The 18,860-nt window shown below is 42.4% G+C and overlaps 1 protein-coding gene across 2 annotated transcripts in view; it reads left to right on the top strand.

Annotated features, from left to right (window-relative positions):
- Window positions 1–18,860, top strand: part of sns (sticks and stones) — a 441,055-nt gene that overhangs the window by 308,299 nt on the left and 113,896 nt on the right. For both annotated transcript variants that reach the window (XM_065237807.1, XM_065237806.1), the window contains exons 5-7: window positions 2,248–2,538; window positions 2,920–3,087; window positions 4,150–4,281. In XM_065237807.1, the coding sequence (XP_065093879.1) occupies window positions 2,248–2,538; window positions 2,920–3,087; window positions 4,150–4,281 (591 nt within the window). The remainder of the gene's footprint in view (window positions 1–2,247; window positions 2,539–2,919; window positions 3,088–4,149; window positions 4,282–18,860) is intronic.

Raw genomic sequence — 18,860 nt, 5'->3', positions numbered from 1 at the left:
CCGGTGGACCACCTCTGCCGTCTGGATGACGTCGCGGATGGCTTCCACCGTGGATCTGCCCTTACGGAACCCGTACTGGCTGCTTGACAGGCCGTCTACACCTTCGGTGTAAGCCGACAACCTGTTGAGGATGACCAGTGGTGTCCAGCAAACAGATGGGCCTGTATGCTGATGGCCATCGGCTTTAAAAATATGAGAAATACAGTAGTGTTCCGTTTTTGGAAAATTTCGGTTTTGGTACGTTCCGTTTCTGGCATGTTTAGTTTTTGGCAGCACAAGAAAAAAAAATTAATACAATACAGAGCCATGAGCATATTTTCACCAGCTCTACGGTCTTCGTCTGCCTCGTATTATATGGAAAAGCTTGGAAACATTCAGAAGAACTTCAGAGGATGATATTGATAGGTCCAGGGGCCTATGAAGCTGATTTTATAGAGGAATCTATTCTATTTATTGAATATATTTACTACTGAAGGTGGACCTAAAGATTTTTAGGGATAAGTATGAATACTTTGAGAAAAGTGAAGTTAGCTTCTATCAGGTTCGGAGAACTTTGGACATATTGATAGAACTGCGAAAGCGAGTACATTGGAGAGAACAGATCTTTGATATTTGAAGTGTGGGACTGGGAGTTTAGTGCATTTTGACTGCAAATCTGAAAACCAGTAACCATTATTATGGTCTACTCCAAAGGAACACCAGTAAAAGCTTAAAGTGATACAGGGATGTGTTAAGATAATTTTATTGGAGGCAAGAGGGTTGGTGCACGGAGCATCGTAGGTCATAGCCGTTTAGTGAATGTTTCACGGCTGGTTGGTATGACTTTTGAGGCAGGTTTTGTTGATCTGCCATACCTGATTAGTGTTATGGATATGAATCAGATCTAAAGAGTATTGGTGATGGTACACTGGATGCGGAGGTAGATCTCATCAATTAATATCAGATTCAGTTACAGAACAGAATAGTTCAATAATAAGTTTAATGAATTTCCATAACATGAAATCAAATTTTAAAGACAGGAGACCGAAGAAAACTTTCGCTGCTGATCACTGTCAACTGCACAAAAACAATTCTGAATTCTACTGGTGATGTAAACATGCATGCATGCAACGTAGTTCTCATGTGATTTGAGGTGTTGCTTGATGTGTTAATGTTTAAGTTCAGATTTTTTTTTCTTGCCCGGGGGAATCCAGAATATATTTGGAATAATGTGGATCTTGGCCCTCGATGCGGCTTATTTTCAAATTTTCTTATGATGTTATGTGTTACATTGCAAATTTACGCTAATGTCATAATCTAACCATTGCCCTGATTACATTTGAAGTTTATGGACATGAAGTCCGTTTCAGATTCTGAATTCGGAGAATTCCAAACAGGGCGAAACACGAAATCCTCCAAATCATTGATGACCTTTATGCAAAAATTCCGTTTTCAATCCTGATTTAACGTGCACCTCCTTCATTCAGTTGCTCTGCTTTCTTCACCGTTCACCGTAACAGGTCCCGGGAAATGATTTGTCGTAAAATTTTAACGAACCAACCAATTCGTTTCCCGTTGCCTTTCCATTGGAATGGAGGAAGCCGCCTTCTGTCAGTGAAAGATTGAGCACGTGACTCCCATCCGGGAGCCACCGTCATCATACATGTCCCCATACTCATACGCCCCATCCCAGCTCCAGCCGAGCGGGAATGAGTTGCTTGAAATCGTTTTGCAACCTCGCATCCGGCAGAGTGTATCTGCCAAAGAGTTTAGACCAAATTATTCCATTCAAGTACTCCTCCGTTCGCAAGCCACACTGTTCCAGTGCTCCAATTTCATCCCATTCAAAGAGTTTCGGAACAAGACAACCGGCGCAAAAGAGGCGTGTGACAATATACACTTATCAGGCTCGAGGCTTCTCCGGCATAGTCGTCGTCGTCGTCGTCGTCGTCGTAAAATACACTGGCTGCCGTTGGAAGAGCAACATCAGCAACAGCAGCAGCGCGGTATCGTTCGCTTTTGGTGTGAAAAGTTGAGAGCATAAATTTTACAACAATGAGATAAGAAATTAATTTCAAAATCACACTCCTTCGCTGCGGGGGAGGAGACCGGGTAGATTTTCGAAACATGAACGCCTATCTGCTTGGGGGAGGGTCTCAATGTTATTAACTGCTAGCGAAAGTGCGAAAGAATTTGACGCCTATTCAATTTTGTCAGCCCATCTTTTGGCAAACTTTAATTAAAATTGATTTATCGATTCGATTGCAGATCCACCTGGAGCGCCGTACATCGAGGGCTACACCCAGGGCGAAACACTGCGGCGGGGCCAGACAGTGGAGTTGATTTGCCGCAGTCGGGGCGGTAATCCTCCGGCGCAGTTGATTTGGTACAAGAACGGAGTCCAGGAGCGGATGGCCTACCGGACGTCGGAAAGGCTGTCGGAGAATATCTACAGCTTCGTTGCGAACGCGAGTGACAACAAGGCAAAGCTGCGCTGCGAGGCCAACAACATCATGGCCAAGGCACCGCTCAAAACGGAGGTGACGCTGAGTGTGCTGTGTAAGTATTGGATTCTTTGATTGAATATTCATTGTGACTTTTATGGGACTCTTTCTTGACGAAAATAGTAAGGTATTTAAGGTGCTGCTCAAATCGGACCTGGGTACCCGTGTAGATAACGGTTAAACATTTTTTAAAAATTTTTCACTACTCATACTTCATGGGTTCTATCCCAAAACCTTTCCGATAGAAAAATATCCGAGTTAGCCGTAAAGTCTCATTATGTTAAAAAATTCTTGCACTGGTAAACATTTCCTCGCGGGGATTCAGGGAAAATTTCGACCACTGCACATCCGATTCTGAAATTGAACCTTCAAAGCATAACCTCAAACATTAATTAATTCCTCATCTGTACTCCATCTTTCTTCCCCCGCAAAACAGTCGCCCCAACGCACGTCACCATCTCCGGCCCATCGGAGGCCCGCGTTGGCGATCGCGTCCCGTTGCAGTGTCAAACGGCACCGTCCAATCCGCCGGCCGAAATCAAGTGGAGCGTCGGTGGTCACCAGGTGAAAAATGGCACATCGCGTACAATCGAAAGCCCGGAAGGTAAGTTCCTGCCGCACATCTCTCCACGACGGATTTTGGCGTTCCGTGGAACACAGTGGCACTGCTACAGCAACACCAGTCGATACGAGGATAACGATGATAGTAATTAGCTTTGCTATCAATATTTTGCACCGCGAGAGAGTGAGACCGCGCGCATATATTGCGAATATGTGCGCGTTTCGAATAAACAAAATCAAGCTCTCCCGTTGGTATTAATTTTCGAAACAGCGTGCGAAAAGAGCGATTCATTGCATTTGCCGCGCCGGAGGGCACAGTGCAATCTCCGGGCACGGGGATCGATTTTAGCCACCGGCCAGCGTAATTTATTTGATTGGAACGTAGCGTAGTCATCGTCGCCGTCGATGTCGATACTCAATACTCCGGCTGCTGCTGCGTTTCTCATTATCCATATTTCAATTTATGGCCCGTGGAACGTCAGTCACGGTGATGCCGAAGAAGGTCATCAATTTTGCGAAATTTATGAGATTTCGGTTCACTGATTTCGTTCGGTCTTTGAAGTTGGTCGATAGTTATCGTCCGAGTATAATAATTTCATCAATGTAGGGAAATTAGAGAACGCAACTATTATTTTTTGACGGACCACCGTCACTCAACAACATTATGACACAATTACATCGGCAAATAGCAAAAGGGTCTCTTCTGATGCACACGGAAACTTATTTATTCAGTTGCTCCAACACTGCTGCCATCTGCACGGGTGCGTAAACATTATTGCAACAATAGAGTCAGTCAGCGTGAAATTTTATCGCCTGAATGCACGCTTCAATGAATCTCGCTAATGTCGCGCAAGGACGGCCGAGAGAGGTCGCTAAGTGTAATAAAATATTTACCCGAATTCATCACCGGCTCGCGTTCTTCTGGTGTTCTGCGGCAGTCCTACTGCTGGACAACAAGGACGAGCAAGCCACTTCGTTCCGGGCTCAGCCAAAGCCCATCCATGAGAGATAGAGAAACTGAATACGTGTATGAATTGTTGATATAACCGATTTGTATTTGTCTTTTATCTATATTTCAAACAAACCCGTTGCACCGAACGAGTAGGCGGCTGGATCACGATGTCGAACATCACGGCCCCGGTGGATGCCAGCAAGCGCTCGCTGGTGGTCATCTGCCACGGACTCAACATGCAGCTGACCGAGAATGTCGTGTCGACCCATACCGTGAACATATTGCGTAAGTACCATAGTAGGCCACATGAGAGTGTAGCGCCATCAGCCATCAGTAGGCAGCCCGGGAGACGTGGAGAGCAGGGGGTTGCTTTGGTTTATGTTTTCGTTCCATGACGTGTGCATGGTGTTACGGGTGGGTGGTCAGATTGTTAACGCACCTTTGTGCTACCGGCAAGTGCAATCCAGTAAAGTAAATGGTATCCTTTCGGTCCAGGAGCATCCGAGCGTTCATCCAAAGCTGACTTGAACCATAGTACGCTCTTCTTCCGAAAATCACTTGGGTTCGTTTATTCAAAATAAGGGTTCTGTACCGCTGCGATAGAAGCGCTTATTTTCGGAAGCATATCTAGTGTTATCTATCCGGGATAAATCGGGAAACTATTACCGGGAAATTGATCAAAACTAACGTTTGTTCTTACGGAAATCAAATGCAAGTTGGCAGAGACTTTCGGGGGAAGCTAAATAGATTACTCTGCGATGTCGGATGAATTTTCTGGATGAAATAAAATGAATCTTTTTTTTCTGATTTGAGTAACTCTAATCGTTTTGGTGAACAGATGTCGAGTAGTGTAGTGGAGAAGTGCAAAACGTTGTAACGTCACGCAACATCACGCCATAAACTCTCAATTCTTATAGTACATTTTTCACACCTTCCAAATCTACAATAATATTTGAAGGTTCCTATCATTTTTGTTTACAGTCACAGTTCAAACTCTATCAAAAACCGTTTACCCTTATTTAAAATGTGGCAGTAGTTCAGAGAACTACTCCAGGAAGTTTGTTCCAATCCAGTTCCAGATGTTTTATTGAGAAGTTTTTCGGGTTTTCCTGACTTTTCCAGGGTATTTCTACTGACTTCACCCAAAGTAGTCTTTTGATTTCGATTGGAAGATTTATCCGACACCACCCAGAAACCTTTCGGGCTTCTCCACCCGGAAGTGTCTTTAGTTTACCCGGAAGTACGTTAGTTTAGATTTTAGATTTTAGTACAAAGCCGTCAGGTAAAAACGTGGATAAATCCTGGTAGAATGTGTCTTCTGGCTAATTTCGGAAGATTCTATCAGTGAATGCCAGAAGAGTTTCCTAGAACAGTCGGAGAAGTCGGAAATATCATACGAAAGTAAGTCAAAAGAAAGGCTCTGCAGGAAAACGGGGAGAATCTTCCAAAGAAAGTTGACAGAAATTTCTGGAAGATAACGGAAGAATCTTCCATCGCAAGTTGGCAGAAATTAACAGGGGCAGCTGAAAGAATATTTTGGAAAAAGGAGGAAGAATTTTCCACGCGAAGTCAGATTAAATTCCCGTGGAAGTTTAAGTTTTCGGCAGAAGCCAGAAAGTCTTCTTTTAGAAACATCCGGGAGAAATTCGAAACGACTTCTGGAGGAAGTTGGAAGAAAAATAGCAAAACCCTCGATGGGCAGTCAGAAGTAATGTCCGGGGAAAATTCTATCTAATCTTCCGAGAGAAGTCGGTAGAATTTAGCAAGAGAAGTCAGGAGAAAGATGAAAGATAATTCCAGGAGAAATGAGGAGTCGGAAAAAATCTCCAGCGTAAGCCAGATGTACTTCTTGAAATAATTTTCGGGGAAAGTCTGAAGAAACTTCCGGGAAAAGTCTGAAAAATCTTCAGTGGGAAGTCAAAACATTCAAATTAAGAGGCAAAAGCTATTTAACGCCTCATGGATCGCTCAACAAAACTTCAAAATACAAATATTACTTACTCATTGAATCAAAATGGTCAGGAAATGAAAACACTTGCACTTTGAGAAAACCATGTAAATCTATGTGCTCTTAGACTGAAATTCAATCTCGGAGCACTTAATTTGACATGCCATGTTTGTTTGCGTCTCATCCTTTATGTCAAATGTGTATTCCAATCACGTTTAAAATTTGATTGACATATCTCGTCGTAATAATTTAAGTAATGATTGAAATAGTTTGAATTTAGATCAAGTTATGAAAATTGTTTACTAAGAGCATATCCACCGTGAAAGGCAAATTAGTTTTGTTTTCAAATTATCCAATCCAAAAACATCTTTAAACGCGTTCAGAAGACACGAAAATGACAGAATTGATTCCAAAAACACATTAACGTATGTATTAATAAATGGACTAATTTTGGATGGCGATGAAAAAAATAATTACGAAGGGTAATTCAATGGAACAAGTTTTCCTTAATTATTAAGGCTTCTACCAAGGGGTTGATCACTCCGCGCAATGTGCCAAAACAAGCTCAGGCAAACCTGGGCACAGTCATTGGCACTGTTTGGCACCCATGGTTACAATTTTCTGCGCCTGCATGTTGATGTTGTCACATTATAATCATTTTTTTTTTTTCAAAACACAACCGTGAATCTCCACCAAATCTCGTCGTTGCTGTTGCTTTTCTTCTAAGGACATGGACTCCGTCTTACATTGGTTCATCGTGTTTGAGACAGCTGCTTGTCATCGAAATGGGCGTCCCACCACCGAACGCTGCTGCCATAGGACTTATGTTCTACACGAAACGAAAATCAATTATTTAATTCATGTGTTTCACTTATACATTTTTGCCAAAGCATCAGCCTTATACATTCCATAAGACAAACCACATAGGTCCTATAAGAATGCATAAAAGGTATGTGTGACCGCTTATAAATTTAATTTGACACATGATCTTCATAAGTTTTTTGCAAGGCGTCTGCTTATTAGTTGACTTATACATTTTATGAATAATCGGCAATAGAAATTTGCCAAAAGGTATAAGGAGATTTCTATCCGTGTATGACTTCGCAGGGTTCTGAAATATATTTTTTAATTCTGTTGAGGGCAAATTTAGGTCAATCATTTCACAATGATGATTATAAACAGTCATCATCTGATTTACAGGTCCAAATTTAGCGTAATTGTTGCCTCCGCCGGCTCCCAGAAGGGCTGGCTTAGGACCATGGTTGACTAATGATTGACGGTCGTTGTACGGGGTAGGCCTTCTGCCGAAAATGGTAGCATCGTGTAGCAACTGGGCTCGTCCGTTGCAGGCATCTTTGAAGATGGCTGCTTCCAATGTGTAGTTCCAACTGGAATCCGTGTCGTTTCTGTAAACATTGGGTTTTTTTTGGCTTGGCATAGTCGATCTTCGCGGGCCCTGGTGGTGGATTCAATGCTGTCAAACTCAACCATAGCTGAGTGTTGGGTCAGCAGATGGTGTGTAGAACGTCTCCTGTAATAGGATAGACCTAGATTGATGATGGTGAACAGGATGTGGTTGGGCCGGGCTGCTAACATCATCTTCTGTTGAACTGTGCTGCGAGATTAGCGAGAAATTCGTTTATGTAGCCGTGGTAAACCAAAGAGAAAGTCGTTGAAGAGAATCGATCAATGAGGATAGGTCCTTTTCATATGCGAGAAATGTTGTTCCTACTCTCGGGTCATCTCAGGTTTCGAAAAACAAAACAAAAAGTAGAAGGGTCTGTGCCTAGGGTCAGGAACGGAAGCTTGGCGTAGGACCGCTAGTGGACGGAAAAAAATGTGAAGAGCATTTAGTTCTTCTAATTGATCGATCATCTATTATCTTAACTCTTTCCGTTTTTGAATTGTAGGCGTACCAAATTTAAAGTAATTTTTTTTTTTTTCAAAGGGAAAGTTGATGAAGAGAATCGATCAAAATCACTTGCTTCCCTGCTTCCAAGTTTGGTTACAAGATTACAACTCTGGCGAGCATTTTGTGAGGTCGTTGGGGGCGTGTGGTTCTGAATATGGACAAACAGGCACAGATAAATTTTATTCCTACTCTTGTTGGCTAATAAGCTTCTTGGCCCTGAAAATAGTCCAAAGCCAAAGTTGGTGATTATTTAACCTCCGAAACCGTACAGAGTGCGTCTGTCGCTTCAAAGCGTATACGACATCCATGGCCGCTTACGCTTGGCGTGTTCAGAGTAGATGACAGCATCACGGATCACATTCTCCAGGACCACCTTCAGCACACCTCGCAGATTAGACCGGAGATACGTTTGACACCACCACGGTGAACCAGACGACGGGTGGCGGTTTTCACGAAGAACCTTGCGATGACGCTTGGAGCCTCCTTTACCTAGACCTTTTCCTCCTTTGCCACGACCAGTCATTGTTGCTTGTTAGGTAGAAGAGTGAACTATCTAGCCTACTGCGTTTCTACTGCTGTTATTGCTGATTATGCTACCTGCTCACCAAGCCGTCCGAAGCGAAAATGAGTTGAAGCTAGACAGTGCTCTTTTATATCTTTTCAGGTTAAAGCAAAATGATGTGCAACCAAGTGGTACTCGATTATGACGACTGGGTTAATCAGTCAGCATTGTTATTGATGCGTGAAAATATTTCTGATCGATTGGTGATAAAATTATTGAAATTGGTCCAGGGGCAGCTTAGTAATTAATGTTCAAAATCTTTCATAATTTTGTTACATTTTTGGTTTTCACAAAGTGTACCCCATATAGAAATCACAGACGTAGTCCTACGTCAAAACAAGCGCTGTTAAAATACCGGGTTGCCAAACAGGGCATTATTCACAAGCAAACAAAAGTCAATTCAATGACTTCTCGGCACTGCCGGCAGAGCAAAATAAGTGTGTAGAGTGACCACCTCTTGCCTTCTACAAAAAATGCTTCTTTACGGCAATTGTTCGGAACCTTAGCCATGGCCGATGAAAGATGGATGTCAGCATGTTCTTCAGGTCTTTCGTGGCCTTGGCGATAAGCTGCTCCTCCGTTTTGCCCACGAAATTATTGGAATAGATCCTCCGTTTGAGGTTCGCCCCAAAAAAATTCTATCGGTCGCAGCTGGAGGGTGGGTTGGCACGACCACAACGTCACCCTTCGCCGGAAAGATGTTTTTCACCAGCAAGTGATTGCCTGCTGCTCAGACACGACCGGCCTCGACTGACGCTTCCGCATAACAATGTTTATCTTGCTCAGGTTCTTCTTCACCGTTTGGCCGGTTGCTTTGACCACCCGGCTGGAACATACCTTGCCCTCGGTCTTCCTCTTCAGCTTCTGCTGCACTTTACGGCCGCGCAGCACCGCCGTGCGACCGAAACCAGGCTTCCGTTCGACGCTCTCGCCTTTCTCCAGAAGGGAGAGGATGTTGTAAATGCTGGATCGGCTATATCCGGCGGACATGAAGTGCCTCACGATGTCCATCTTCTTCGCTCGGGAGTGGAGCTGGCAGTACGATTAAACCATCGAGCGTAGTTGCTTGACTGTTTTCGCCATGGCTGGTGCAAATCAACTGCTAAAGCTGTCAATTTTTTATCCGAAACACAACAGGGTTCCTATGATTGGCGATTCACCACCAGTGGCGGTAATTGCATGAAAAATCGCTAAAATCAGTTAAACCGAAAACCGCGTTCGTAGGTCAGAAAACTCGGGAAAAGGATTTTTGACTCTAAAAGCTATCCACCTCTGATGAGATCTGACCATCGATCCTTATTTTAATTCCAGAAATACGTAAGTCTACATTCATAATCAACCGAAACATGCCCGGAAGTGTCCAACAAGGTTCTGAGCACCTTATTTCAGTAATATTGATCATATTTTTGAATTCAAGTGTGATTTGATGTGGCACATGATGAAATTTGGACCAAACCATAAAATGACCCCATCCCTGGGGAAACCCGGAACATGCCCAGAAGTAGCCAAAGAGGTCCTGGGTATTTTATATGAGCAAAATTGAACTTGTTTTTAAATGATAATGTGATTTGGTGTGGCGCATGATGGGTTTTTGAGTAAATCAGAAATTGGTCACTTCCCTGGGGGTACCCGGAACATGACCGGAAGTGGAATTTGATTGGATGCGTGGTCCTTGGTAGTTTATTTGAGTAAAATTGTTCGTGATTGTGAATTCTAATGGGATTTTATTTGCCGCATGATGGGTTTTGGAGTATGTCAGAAACTGGCTACTTCCCTGGAGTCACTCGGAACATTCCCGGAAGAAGCTAACGTGGCTCTGGGCACCCTATTCGTCTAACATCAAATTTGATTCTGAATTCTAATACGATTTAATGAGCTGCATGGTGTGTTGTAGACCCGACCATAAACTATACACTTCTCTAGGGTTCCCGAAACATGCCCGGAAGAGGTCAACGTGGACCTGGGCACTTTATTTCAGTTAAAATTAATCTTGTTTATAAATTAAATGTGATTTTATATGGATTAAGCCAAAAACTAGGCACTTCCCTGGGGTCACTCGGGACATTCCTGGAAGAGACCATTGTGGCTATGGGCACTTTATTTGACTATACTTGAATTTGTATCTGAATTCTAATGTGATGGGTTTTAGAGTAAGTTCTTCTTCTTCTTCATTCCTTTATTTAACGTCGGTCTCTGTTCCGCAATCTAGAGCCAATCACCGACGGACATCGATTGCCATCCATTGACGGCAATCGAATATGCAGCAGGAAGGCAGCTTCCACACCTGCGTAGGATATCGCACCCATTCAACACACATGCGCCGGGACCAACGGCTTTGCTTCCCTTCCGAAGGAAGACGTGCCTCAGAAAAATCCCACCGACCTCGGCCGTGATTGAAACCAGATCCATTGGGGTGAGAAAGTAGTCACGCTTACCACTACACCACCGGCGCTGGCTTTGGAGTAAGTTAGAAACTCACTTTCCTGGGGTACCCGGAACATGCACGGAAGTGGCCAACGAGGTCCTTGGCACTTAATTTGAGTAAAATCGAGCTTGTTTTTGGATGTTTATATGATTTGATGTTTCGCATGGTGGGTTTTGGAGTAATTTAGAAACTGGCCACCGGTGTAGCTACATCGCAAATCGAAATTACTAGCGTAACATGCCAGAATGGCCTACCTAGAAACGCAAGCTATGGCTTTGAATATCAATTTCTCACGTTGCGTCACCAGCGTTGCCAGATATACCGATTTAAGATATTTTTGAAAATGATACCGATATACAGATAATGTTACACAGATTAGCGCTCAATGTCAGAGAAAGCTATTGTGAGACACTTTTATCTTTTGAAATATCTAAAAAAAATGGAGCCATCTTTATTCTAGAGTCGGTGTATAATGAGTCACGCCAAGAGAAAAACAGTTGAACTCGCATCACGGTTTTCGAAAGATTCCCTTTCTTTTAACTTGGCAACAGAGGACTTCTGCATCAACTTCAAATGACTTCTAGCGAGGAAAAAATTAACGGCTGTAGTAAATCATTATATCGGTGATTTTGTCGAATTATCTTAAGGAAAAATAGTAGAAATTGTCATTACTGATCATTACAAAACGTATCGCACGACAAATGTAATGCTCACTGCGTGTATATGATCATTTCTTCGGTTATATTTAATATTTAATTGCAATACCTTTCGTGGACCTTTCATAGCATCGTAATGCTTGTTTACTTTGCACGATAGGTAGCCGGTTTGACAGTTCAATAGGTAGACTTGGCTTCACTCTTGGCGTGACTCATTATACACCGACTCTACTTTATTCATGTTTAAAAATGACTTGTGCTTGATACTCTTTTGATAAGTGTTTCCATTTCCTCACCGTTTTTGGATTTCCGGGAATCGATAAACAGCTCATTTTGGGTAATTCATGGGAATCAGAATCCAGTGACTAAAAAGATCCATCAGAAGGTTAATTTAGTAACTTCCTGAAGTTCATTTAATTTTCAATCGGAAGATTCTTCCTTTTTCCCCTGACATTTTATTTTGTCTTCCTTTCGAAGCTTCTTCTGGCATCACTTGAAAGGTTTTTCCGTCTTCTCTCGCCAGTTTGTTTTCAACTTCCCCCGAAATATCGTGCTAACTTTCCCTAGTAGAATCATCCGATTTCCACCGGGAATTTCTATTTCGATCTCGCAGCAATCTATTTTTCCAGAATTTATGCATCCAACTTCACCTAGACGTTTCTTTTGACTGTCCCGTATACCCTCTGGCTTTCGCCGGCAGAAGCTTCCGACTTTCTCCAGAAGTCTCGTGTAAATCACCGTAGGAAGATTCTTCCAGCGTCTCCAGAATGTTTCTACCGTCTTCTCCAGGAAGTTCTACCGGAAGTATCTATCGAGTTCTCCCAGAAGTTACTTTCGTCTTATTGTGGAAGTTTCTCCATTTGCTTCCTCCGGACTTTTTATTTGAAGATTTTTCCGAGCTTCTTCTGGCTTCCTCTAAAAATGCATTCTCCTGGAATTTTGTTCCGGTTTCTGAAAACGTTTCTGGCTTCCTCTGGATTTGTCAACCGATTTTTTTTCAAAAATTTCTGTTTTACTTGGATCTTTCTGGATGTTTTACCGACTTTTAAAAGAACTTTTTTCAAACTTCCTACAGAAGAGCTCATTTCTTCTTTCTCTGGAAGATTTTTATTCTTTTTTCAGAAGCTAATCCAAACATTCCCCGGAAATTTCTTCCGACTTTTCCTGGAAAGTAAATTTTCCGTTTTTAGTTCAAACGTTTAAATTCTCTTGAAACAAAAATGCAAAATTACTTAAAACAGTAAATACCGATAAACACTGTTTTCTAAACCTTTGATAAACTTGGAAACAATCTGGCAGCGGTAGTCAACACATCTTTTTCCTCATATAACTGCACCAGTTTTTGGCATTGCACTAGTGTTCCCAGTAAACGATGAATCGCATTGGATTCCAGCATGAACGGCGACTGAAATGGGAAAATCTGTACCGATTTTCCAGAGATACCATAAACCTCAACCACCAGCAGCACTCCATAAACTGTCCCTAAATAAACAGATAAAACAGATTCCTCCCTCTAGGACCCCCCATCCAGTGTGTGAGTGTGTCAGCAGAGTTCCAACTAGCGCATATTGGCGAAAACTTTCCACCCACATCAGCACTATCAATTTTTTGGCGTGACGCTCGTCGTCTCCGGAGCTCCAAAGTGCTTATCCGGCACGTTTTCCTCCAACCCGGCTGGCTGCCTCTGCATGTCAAGCGAATTTTGCTGAAAATTTTAAAATTTGTTACACTTGACTCCCGCTCCCTGCCGGAATCCCATCAATCTGCTACCGTTTCCGCAAAGTGAGGAATTTTATTACCCCCAAAACGCCCGGCCTCTCATTCCTCGGAGAGTCATTTTCCTATCGCTAAATTCCAACACCCTCCGTGCGATCGGTCTCCTCCCAGAAGGGAAAAAACCCATCAGAAATCACTTCACTCTTCGACCGGGGAAAAGGTGACAAAAATTTAAATCCTCTTCCTGCTATCTCCGCTAACCTGACGTAAAATCTTTATTGCCAAACCAGGCCCAGAGCGAGAGAGTGGGACTGTAAGATCGTAAAATTTATTGGCTAAATCAAAATCGTTGCCCCTCCCCCCCCCCCCCTTCTTCCCCTTTCTTAAATACCAGATTTTATCGTAAACCACCACGTCCTCCCCTCTATCTCTTTTTGGTGGGAATAAACTGTTCTCGGGTGGGAAATCGATTAACTAGGCAGTGATGGAAGCCAGTCGTTCAGGTGCTTTGATTTTTCCCTGCGCCCGGGGGAGGGATGAAAGCGGGTGGCACAGAAACCGTGGGAAAGGACTGTTCATCACGCGATCGCGTCTCCTTTGTCACGACTGAACTGAAAATGATAAGATTCGAATTGGTATGAGAGTGGGGGTGGGGGTGGGTTTGTTGGTAAACTTAATGGGATCTGCCGCTGGGATAAGACGTCGTCGTCGTCGTCGCGGGCACACGTCTTATCGGGGATCCTGCGGTGAGTTGAGCGCCCCCCAACCGCACGGTCTCAGTAGGTGTCTTGCACTGTGAATCGCGATTTTCCAATATGCTTGCCCCCGGCCCTTCCTCTTGGAACCTCTGGTTTGCTCCGGCCGGAGGAGGAAAATTTTAATAATTTCACCCATTCTCTCACACGCTCTCCACATTTTCTCGCTGTGAGTCGAGCAATAATGTGGCGATGAAGGAGCCGCCACCGCACCGCCGCTAGACTGAAAACAAGGAAGAAGGCTTTTTATCAGCGACAAAGATTTTAATTAGATTATAGATCGTGCCTTAAAATTGAATTATTTAATTACCGGAAGCAGCACCTTCCTCGCTATCTCCATCGCCACAATGAATAGTGGAGACCGAGAGGGGTGAGTATGTGAGTTGAAGCGTAGGTACAGGCTTATAGTTTCATTGAAAGAACTTGTTCCTTCCAGCAGGCTCTTATAAGAATAATAACGAAAATTTTAATCAGCTTATGAATTTGCTTCACTTAGGAATATGGCACTATTTGCTCGTTAGCTTTTTATTCTAATGGAGATTGGTTTTAATTAAAATGGGAAGAGCATAGAAATTTGCTTGCGGCACTAGTCTTGTTGCCATCAAAGAAAGCCAATTTGATTATGAAAGACGTAGGCGATATCGTCTTCTGTGGATTCATCGGAAATTTATGGGAAGGCTTTGAAGGTGTCATGAGATGCACAGTTGTTCGATGTGAACAACTTATTCGAAAGCAAATATCCAGGCCCAAATCCGATTTGAAGAGATTTTGTTGTTGATGAAATGGGCCGACAAGTGATTACTGACGACACTTTCATTGCGCAATTGGGTTTGACAGCACTTAAGTCTTGAGTTTTGATGCTTTGTTAGCGAAACTCATTTCCTAGCCCAAGATATTGAATGTTCCTACATCGAACACGTTTTCATTCTCAGAATCTCGGTTTCAAAACAAAAAGCTACTTTTGCATTTCCAAAAATTAATAACGTCCTCTTTCCCCTTAGAAATGTCCGAATGTCTGTGGACGATCCTGAAGTTATTGTGACAGCACTTAAGATCTCTGATCTCCGCGAAAGTCTCATGATTAGCTTTAGACCTAGTTTACCTGAGTTACTTGGAACTTCTTTGAACTTTTCACTATTTTCCTTAAGTTTTTTGAACTTTTCTGAAGTTTTCTTTTGATTTACCTTAAGTTCTATGGATGTACCTGAAATCCTAGAACATGTTATAAGCTCCTGCAGTTTTCCTGAAGCTGATGAAACCACTTTGAAGTTCTCGAGGCTTCCCAAATCTTACAGATTTTTTTTTTATAATTCCGCAGCCTGTTCATGAAACTTCTCCAAAATCCTCGGTATTTTCTTGCATTCCTCTAAACTTCTTCATAGTTCCTACAATGTTTGTTGACTGCCCTTAAGTTCTCACTTTGCTTCTGATGATGTTCCTGGAATTGGACTGAAAATAATAAAACTACTCGAAAGACCTCTAAACGTCCCGACGTTTCCTGCTGTACCGTAATTTGTTTTTCTCGAATTTTATCTTGCTCTCTAAACTTCCCAGATGTTGTGTAGTCTATCAACTGCCTCAAAGTACTCGCAATATACATGAAGTTCTTGGAACTGCCGTGAAGATCACATGCTTTTCCTGATAATTATGAAACTTTCCTTAGTTCTCAGAACATCCTGAAGCTACGTAAGTCCCCTTTACAACTTCCTGAAGATAATGGAACTGCACTGAACCTCTTTGATCTTCACTGAAGTACTCGAAATTTTCCGGAAATCTATGGAACTTATTCTAAAGATCCTTAAACTTCCATGTTGTTCTGGACATTCTTGACGTTTTTGGAACATCGTCTAAATTATTTATACCTTATTACGTATATTTTATTCCAAAAAGGCCATCCAATTTCCTACAACCTTGCTCAAACTTCATATCGATTAGATAAACCGTTTTCGTGCTACACGCAAACGAAAAATCTATTACAATGAATGTTAGTTCCGTTTCCTATCATCCTCTGTTCATGAACATCGCAGGGAATGTTAGAAGTTGACCTTACAGGCGATGTAATGGTTTTTTGTCTTTTTCATTTCGTGTTCTATCTACGCTTTCGACTATTTATACCAGTAAGCTTGTAGAACGACGCACATTGTAGAACATTGTAGAACGACGCACACACTTGCCTCGAATCTCTCCAGCAGAAAAAGCATACGAAGTCGAGTATGCGAGAAAATGAGCGCTTCATGTTTGCTTTTAGGCTATCTATACTCAGGAGCATGGAGAGAGCAGTGTAGAAAGCACAGGTCTGATAATCGAAGCGTTCTTGGTTCGAGTCCAGTCGGCAATCGGATTCCTATTTTGTTCGACATAACTAATTTACCTCACTAATACACTCTACATTTTTCGGTCTCCAATTTTCTTGCATTGGACCGCAGCTAGGTATATCGCATCCTCGGTTCATGCGGTCTCCACTAACATCCTCTGATGATGAATCCCACATAATTGTAAGCGAATCTTACATCCCTCGGTTGGGTGTTATGAGTTATTGAACTAAAATGAATACGCCATTTTGCTGGCGCCGGTGGTGTAGTGGTAAGCGTGACTCCTTTCTAACACCCCAATGGGTCTGGGTTCAATCCCCAGCCGAGGTCGGTGGGATTTTTCTGAGGCATAAAAATCTCTGGTCACGTCTTCCTTCGGAAGGGAAGTAAAGCCGTTGGTCCCGGCCCATGTGTGTTGTGAATGGGTGCGATATCTTACGCAGGGGTAGAAGCTGCCTTCCTGCACATTCGGATGCCGTCAATGGATGGCAATCGATGTCCGTCGGTGATTGGCACTAGATTGCGGAACAGAGACCGACGTTAAATGAAGCAAAAAAAAAAAGAATACGCCATTTTGAAAAAAAAAAAAAATGTCAACATGGCCAAATTCCCCTAGTGATCAATTTTGCGATGTTTCATGGAATTCGGAGAGGCTAAAATAACATCTATTCGTCAGTTGACGTGAAGCTGCTCAGATGTTCCGGAACATCGTAGAAATCCAGGAAATTTAATAGAAATTCGCGGCACTTTGAAGAGCTTTAGAGGATTCTGGAGGAACTTCATTGAAGTAAACATTATTTAACTTCAGGGAACTTTATAAAAGTTCCGGGACCATATTTTATCTTCAGGGCTCTTTGTTAAATTTTAATGAACTTGGTCAATTTCAAGATAATTCCGAAGAGGTTCAGGAAACTTTCTAGAACTGCAGAGAATTTAGCAAAAAATCAACGATATTCTTAGAAGCTCAGGAAAATTCGGAGAAATGCAGTGAAGTTCATAGTCATTCAGCAAATTTTGTACTGGTTAGGGGATAATCCATTAATTATGTCACACTTTTATGGGGGAGGGGGGCTTTTGGAAACTGTGACGAGCCATACAAAAAAATAAGATCCATACAAAAAATGTGACAAAGGGGGGAGGGGGGGTTGAAAATGGGCTAAATTTGCGTGACATAATTAAGGGACCATCCCTTAGTGTTGAATTTAAATGCATTGCGAATATTTCGTTAGCTTTGACCCACACCGAAATAAGTTTCATTTAGTTTCCTGATGGAATCGGTCATAACATAATCCAATAACAACATTTCTCGATTACTTTTTCAAAGGGACGTATAAGCTTTTGTAAACAATGCATTTGATCGTCGATTTGGCGTAACTGGTAGCTCGCACACGCTTACTAACACCATTACCAGGTAGGGAACAGTTTCCCCTATCTGATGGTAGTGTCAGCAAGTATGGGCGAGCTACCAGTTACGCCAAATCGACAATCGAATGCATTGTTTACAAAAGCTGATACGTCAATTTGAAAAAGTAATCGAGATTTATTATATTTATCTATATTTTACATAGCATTCATGTGAGCCCATGAATTCTAAGAGATTTGAACATTTCCACGCCAAATGACAAATCGATCTGATTCCCATGAATTTTTGAAAATTTTGTTTGTTATGATCAATCATTCACATAACAGCAAGAGGTTGGACACTCCACACAGCTTTATCAGATTTGGGCACACATAGGCACGCTAATTGACACAGTTTGGCACCCATGGTAGGAAACATATATGATTTTTGAAATTACTGGCAACACTGTACTTTCTCTGCGCCTGCTCAGCGGATGTGTCAAATCATTGTTGTTGACAAATCAATGTTATTACATTTTGAAACACAACCTATAATTTTCGCTCAGTTCCCTAAAGCCGAGTTGGATTCCCCACTAGAATCCCCAACAGTGCACAGGGACAGGTATTAGCTACTCTGTCTTTTTTCGGATATGCTAGTTTAAGTTTAGTTTCGCCGACTGTCACTCCACGGGCACTTGCAATCACTGACGAAGTCAGTCTTTATTGGTTCGGTGCCATTTAAAGGGCGAACACGAAATTATTGCGACACCGAAAATGTCATGCCAATTTTCTTATAATGTTTAGAATCAAACCAAAATTTTAGGGTAGTTTTATACATATATTTACTTCAAAAATCAAAAGAAAAGTTAATCGATGGAGCCTTGAGTGTAAAATTGAACGCATTTTCACTTGATGCCCTCCATCAAAGTCTTTACAGTGTCATCCGGTACCAGTTTCTCAGTTTTTTTTTTCCATTTTCTTAACATTTCCTTCTCGTCTTTGACTGTCTTCTTGCTCTTCCGAAGTTCCCGCTTCATTATTGCCCAGTACTGCTCCACCGGGCGCAGCTCCGGACAGTTTGGCGGATTCATGTCCTTTGGAACAAAATGGACAGAATTGGCCTCATACCACTCCAGGACACTTTTAGAATAGTGGCATGATGCCAAATCTGGCCAAAATAGCGGAGCTTCGTCGTGCTGCTGCAAGAACGGCAAAAGACGCTTCTCGAGGCACTCAG

This window comes from Ochlerotatus camptorhynchus, unplaced genomic scaffold, assembly GCF_037179485.1.
Source record: "Ochlerotatus camptorhynchus isolate MF236.1 unplaced genomic scaffold, CSIRO-AGI_Acam_v1.1 ptg000646l, whole genome shotgun sequence".
Lineage (NCBI taxonomy): Eukaryota > Metazoa > Arthropoda > Insecta > Diptera > Culicidae > Ochlerotatus > Ochlerotatus camptorhynchus.
The sequence above is the reverse complement of the archived record's forward strand: the minus strand, read 5'-3'. Positions and strand labels throughout refer to the sequence as shown.